This window comes from Arachis duranensis, chromosome 5 (assembly GCF_000817695.3).
Source record: "Arachis duranensis cultivar V14167 chromosome 5, aradu.V14167.gnm2.J7QH, whole genome shotgun sequence".
Classification (NCBI taxonomy): Eukaryota; Viridiplantae; Streptophyta; class Magnoliopsida; order Fabales; family Fabaceae; genus Arachis; species Arachis duranensis.
Genome location: NC_029776.3, coordinates 80,341,355 through 80,348,288, shown reverse-complemented (window position 1 = coordinate 80,348,288; position 6,934 = coordinate 80,341,355). Strand labels below are relative to the sequence as shown.

The 6,934-nt window shown below is 27.4% G+C and overlaps 1 protein-coding gene across 1 annotated transcript; it reads left to right on the top strand.

The window, feature by feature from the left end:
• Positions 1-3,027: 3,027 nt before the first annotated feature.
• Positions 3,028-5,681, top strand: LOC107489692 (embryo-specific protein ATS3B). Its single transcript, XM_016110444.3, has 3 exons — positions 3,028-3,240; positions 3,400-3,513; positions 5,049-5,681. Exons 1-3 carry the CDS (start codon positions 3,100-3,102, stop codon positions 5,424-5,426), a joined length of 633 nt encoding a protein of 210 aa, XP_015965930.1. The 5' UTR covers positions 3,028-3,099; the 3' UTR covers positions 5,427-5,681.
• The last annotated feature ends 1,253 nt before the right edge of the window (positions 5,682-6,934 follow it).

Sequence of the window (6,934 nt, the reverse complement as noted above, 5' to 3'; positions counted from 1 at the left end):
ATTTTAATAGTTTTCTAATATTTTTTGTCTAAATAATATGAATGAAATTCATTATATGAAAAAGCAAGGGCAAACAGGTGATGAACATTACAACTTTCCAAACACACCGTGAGCTAATAATAATGGTGATTATTAAATAGAATAATATATAATATTAGTGCATTGACAATGACCAATAATAATAATAGAGGTGTTCATAGATCGGATTTAATCTGCATATCTGTGATGTTTTTTTTTTTGAATTCGATCCGAAAATTACGGATATAGATCCGATTTGCAAGGCTATCGGATCGGATTCGCATACTAATCAGATCGGATTGCAGATTTTTTATAGGTACCCGCAAAAATAAAGAAATAAATAAGTAAATATTCTTTTTATGTTTTATTTCAACTAATACTTATCATATATGTTGTATTATTTTAATTTATTATTTAAAAAAAGTATGTTTAATATTATTTTAAGAGTAAAATATTTTAAAAATAGAAAAATAAATTTTATTGATATTTTTTAATAAAAATAAGTTTTTAAAAATATTTTTGTGTTTTGCAGATATATTTGATATCCGATCTGATCCGATCTTCAAATGTGTGGATCGGATTGGATCGAATCCAAACTTAAAAATTGCAGATATTGGATCCGGTCCGATCCGATCCGCGTTCACCTCTAAACAATAAAAGAGTGACTTCGATAAAAGACGTCTAAAACGTCTTTTTTTTAAGATATCTTTTAATAATTGAAATTTAACATATATAATCGATTAAACTATGTTATTTTTATTAAAATTAGGTCCGACAAATTATTTTGATCGAAAAATAGTGAATTAAATTTTGAATCGATCTAAATTAATATTTTTTTTATAAAAAATGACTACAATACCTTTATTATAGAAAATAATTAAAATAATCCTATTAATATATATTAATTTTAAAAACTCTAAATTTCTATGATGAGAGAGAAATACAAAACTAAAAGTTAAGATCTAATTTTAACAAAAATAACATAATTTAATTGATTATATATATTAAATTTTAGTTATTAAAAAATATTTAAAAAAATGTTTTATACGTCTTTATTTAAGTGATTTTTTAATAAAATAATAATAATAATACAAAAACTTCTAGAGAATCTAAAAAATTGTAGCCATCCCATTCCAGTCAATGGGCAAGGCACACATGCAATATCATGAAAGCATTCATGTGTCATTTTGTAAAGCAATTTCATTCTCCTAAGTCCTAAAACATTGGCTACACGTGTATATATATGGTTTAAGTTTATGCTTCTCTGATACTCTTTTCATTTACTATATATTTAAAAGGAATACGAGGAGACTAACAAATTTTTTAATTTGTAATCATTAATTATTATTAATATTTTTAATAATATAAAATTATATTTAATAGTATAAAATTATTTATTTTATTTATTAATTAAATATTTAACAAATTTTAATAAAAGGTAAAAATTCAAGTGAAGTTGATTTCACATGAAGTTGATATTTGAGAGTCGTTAGATAAAAATTTAGTCAAATTAATTAAATCATTTAACGACTCTCAACTATCAACTTCACGTAAAGTCGACTGCACATGAATTTCACCTTAATAAAAATGTTCATCCTTAGACTTTCTTTATATATAATTTGTCTTCATTCTTTTCTAAAACGGGTATAAATTCAATAACATAGAAGAAACCAGAGTCGTAATTAGCTACAATTATTTCATTTTCATACATGGCTACGATCTCATCAACAAACAAAAAAAAGATAGATAAATAAAATCTATGGCCCAATAATGCAAACTTATGTTGCATATTTATGCAATTAGTTCATGTTATTATAATTTATATTATTAAAATTGAGATTAAATAAGTTTAATTTAATTTATATTGTTTAATAATAAAAAATGACATTAAATATTTATGTATGTAATTAGCTAGTTCATGTTATTATAACAAAAGTTAAATTAAATCTATTCAATCTCAATTTTATTATATATCAATTTTTTTTACTTCAATATTAGTGAATTATTTACAACAGATGCTTATTTCTGAGGGTAGAGATGGTGTAATATAAATTTTACATTTTTAAATATATAATTTTTAGATAGTTTTATAACGGTTTATTTGATTTCCAAATCACCTAGACACTTAGGAATGTTCAAAAAACTAGTTTAGTCAAACTAAACTGAAACTGATCTAAATTATTTTAAATAAACTAATTTTTTAAATAAAATAACTAAATTGAAACTACAGTATTTATGTATAAATTAGTTTAAACTGAAATTTTAAAATAAAATTAATTTTATTTTGGTTAACTAATTTAAATTAGTACATTACATTATAAATTAGTTTAAAACTAATTTTATTATATGAAAAAGCAATATAATTTAATTTTTAAATTATTTAAAATGATTTACTATAATTTCAGTTCAATTTATATACAAAAAGAAAAAGGGTAAAAACTCACCTATATAGACACCTAGCTAGTCTTCTAATTAGGAGGAACACTTTCTATCTCCATGCATATACACCTACCATCTCTATAAATTAAATATCATAGATAGGATAGGAGGCAATATAGTAACTTCATCTCTATTCGGTCTAACCCTAGTTTTTAAGACTCTCTCGTCCTACCTAACCACTTAGACAAGAATATAGATATTAGTGCAATTTTATTTTACTCTATGATTTCGCATCATTACCGTTAATTAATGAAGATATAGTAGTACAAAATATGTCATAAATTTCGATGTCCCCCAACAGTATCATATTGTTAATAATTTTTTCGTTTTTATGTTATTTACAGTCCCCCATATAAATTAATTTTTAAAAAATAATAAGACTCGTGAAACACACGGAAGTAAAGTCCAGTTAAAAATAAACATGGGAGCATAAGTGAGAGTGACAATTTTATAGAAGTATATTGTCACATTTGCCCTTAGTTCATTGGACAATGTTTAATGTTACCAAGCGCTATATCCCTTTATTTGTCTTGTGCCGTGAAGCTTTATATATACCATGCTTTGGTACCAAGCTTATTCAAAACCATAGCTTGATATTTTTCTCTCTTTCTTTTTCTTTAGCTAAGGTTTAGTTTCTGAAAGATGAATATCAAAGAGGTTGTTTTTCCTCTTCTTGTGTTTTTCTTTGCCTATTCTGGATTGGCCCTTTCAGTCTCAGAGCCCAAAAATGTTCCTCTGCTTCCTCATGCTGCTGATGATTCCTTCAGTGTTGGCTATATCCAAGTAATTAACTGCATGCTCTTATTATATATATTTTTCTCTTTTTTTTTTAAATAATTTTCTTTCTTTAGTTTGTTGAAGCTGTTTTCTTTTATTGTGCATGATATAGATTTATTTTATTTTAATAAATTTATTTATTTATTTATTGTGTTTGAATAATAGATGAAGAGTGCAGAGAACTGTTCTTACTTGGTGGCCATAAGTACAAGCTGTTCTTCACCTAAGATTACAACTGATGAAATCAGTATTGTTTTTGGTGATGCACAAGGCAACCAGGTTTTTTTTACTTCTTCTTTTTTCTCCCTATGATTTATGTTAATTGGGCCAAGATTGGATTTTTATTGAAATCTAATAATATTAAGTATAAGCCAAGTAATTAACCGATTTTTTGTTGTTCCTTACTACTTGGTACAAGCTGATCAATGAACTTTTTTTTTCCCTTGTGAAATTATATTAGTTCTATATCACTTTTACAGTATCATGGACCTGAGATTTTGAAGTGCTACAAGTTCTATTTGTGTGTTTAAATAAGGGTTAACATGCTAGAAAATTTTCTACTAAACAGAGCTCTAGAAAGGTCTCTGATAAGTGATAACCATATATAGAAAGCACTAGCTATAATTCTCTCTTTTTGGTTGAAAGTAGTGGAACTTCTTCAGTTATGAATAAAAGCATACACTACACTACATCGCTTTGGTGCATTCTAGTAAGTTGGAGTAGGTGGCTATAATATTTTAAAGAGGGAATACTTTGTCTGACTCCGAATAATTACTTGGAAAGGATTACGAAATATTTGACAAAAAAAATATTCAATTTGATTTCTGATCTTTTTTTTGGATTGATTAGTTTCTGTGCTAAAAAAATAACATTGACTTTTTTTGGCACATGGACTAATCAATCTTATAAAAGTAAAGTTTAAAAACCGGGTTAGATATTGTTTTTGTCAAAGAACTCGTTGTCTTTCGAGATAATTGTCAGGTGCTATTTAGGATTTTTTTTATTTTAAAAAATTTTATTAAAATTAAAATAATATTTTTTATTATTTAGTAATTTTTTAAAAAAATATTCTTAAAAAAATATTTTAATTTTAATGACATTTTCATAGGCCCTATCTCATGTATGCTAATTGCTAATTGCTAAGCTGTTTAGTGAAAAAGGTCAATTTTTTTAACGATTGTAATGTTTCATATCCACTAGTCTTTTGCTCTTTTAGAACTTGAGTTTGATAACTCTTCCATTTATCGAAGTCCAAATTCATGTTATATCCTCCTATTTATGTCTTCTTATTAAACACCTATCCTCTCTAGAGTTTAACTAGCAAACACTGAATAAAGAAAAATGCTCAGAGAGCAATCTATATGACCATGTTAGATAGGATTAATTACATATATAAAACAATAAAAATATTATTTGTACATCAAAATTAGTCTTTAAAATCAATCATCAATATATTTGTGTATAAATATATGTAGTTAAATTTATTTTCAATATATATTTGTATTTCAACATGTATTTTATAATGATTGGTAGTTAACTTTAATGACTAATTTTGGTATACACATAACATACTCGATAAATCAATATTATTGAATTATGTTTACTGTTTTACCATTTTATATGATTTTTTAGACCTTCTTTCATCTTTGGTCACCTATTTTTTGTTTGATCCACTTTCTTAATTGAATATTCTGTCGATCTTGTCTTTATATCCAAATCATTTAAGGTAAATCTACACATCTAAATTGAAAAACCAAGCATGTTTAATAATTGTTTGAGCTTACTCTTTAAACAATTATGATTATTATTATCAGGTATATGCAGAAAGACTGGGTGATAGAATTTCAAAGACATTTGAGCAGTGCTCCTCAGACACATTCCAGATAGATGGTGAATGCACTTCTGAGATATGCTTTGCATACCTTCGTAGATCTGGTTCCAAAACCAATGGATGGAAGCCTGAGAGTGTTAAAATCTACACCTACAACACTGACCCTGTTACTTTCAATTTCAACACCTCCATCCCCAATGACAAATGGTACGGCTACAATTTCTGCCAGGTTCCGCCGCCGCCATCGCCACCTCATCCTCCTTCTCCTCCTACTCCTTCCTCTTCACACCCTCTATACACCCTCAACTGCCTCATCTATGCTGTTCTAGGACTTGTTCTTACTCAAATTTGGATGTATTGATATTCCATGGCTATTAATTATTTCCATGTGGCCATGGAGAACTTAATTAGTTAGGTAACTAAATTTGTGATCCTTTGTGGTGAGCAAAGTCGGTTATTATTATTGTGCGTGGCTTTGCATTCTTATTAGTTAGATCTTTTGCTCTTTGAAGGACTAATTATGTTTTGAGTTTAATGTTTGAATAAGTAGGGTCACTTTCTGTTTTTAAAGACACTTGATGTTATATTATATATATTTCATTATTGTTAGGTGTAATTTTCTTCGCTTGAAATTTTTTATATTGTTATTTATATAATAATTCAGTTAAATATATTAATTTTTTATTATTTTTAATTAATTATTTTAGATAAAAATAATTATACGAAAAATTTTGTGTTTAATAAATTTAAAATATTGAGTATTCGATTGTTTTTTTATATTTATAGTATATGATATTTTTAAATATTTATGCTAAGTCATATCATATGCCACTTTATCTAGGATTTAGGACAAAATAATTAAAAATAAAATATTGTCTCCTTGTCTCCTATGATGATGGTATCCGCTTATAGTAACCACAGGATCGTCTAACATTAACGGATGATTTATTTTAAGGGGGAGTTTTCAAGTTTGAAAATATGCTAAATTGACTGGTGATGTTGATTTTTGATATTTCATGGATTCAGAAAAAGTGCAGGCAGATGAAGTGTATGTCTTACTTGTTGACACGTTCAAGGAGTACTTTTATAGATTGCGATTACGATTATCATCAATGCCCATAAACTCGGCCTTGCTTGGTTATTAAAAATTTCTGGCTCTTTTTCCGTGACTAAGGAAAAAAAAAAATGAATTCTAATTGGTTGTGTACCTTCCGATTCAAAAGCATAGGTCATAAATCCGTTATAAGTATGGTAATTAAAATCTCGATTTAATTCTTAAAATTTTTTGATATTGTTCTTGTATGGATACCTGAAGGGAGAGTTCGGTCCCTGGGAGTCGACGCCGAGTTGTTATCTTCGGTGCTGACCTTTGAGCTTTTGTGAAAGTCCGAGCTTTTCTCCAAGGAGATGTCCAATTGCGCAGAGCGTGAGCAAAGAACAAGGGAGAGTGTACCTGCAAAGGCACTCCGAAGATTAAGTCAGTAATGAGAATTCAATGTCCCCTTTGAAGATAAAATATCATACTTTTATAAGTGAGATAAAATAGGTCGGTTACGTTTCTATTGATCATCTGAGTTGAAGAGCAATTAATAGGTTTTAACAAGTGATAATGTCTGATTGTAACGTATAATGCCGAGTTATAACATAAAGTGCCGAGTTATGGTGTATAATGCCGAGTTATTGTATATAATGCCGAATTATGACATCGGATTTATAATGGTTGTATCATAGCCCCCAAGCTTAGCCTGACTATATTTTGATAAAGCAGGTTGAGCTTTTTTTTTTTTTTTAGTTATAACTCGGCGATTTGAGTTATAGGTATGGAGCCCCCAAATCAACTTACTTTATTAAAATAATGAATAATTTGAA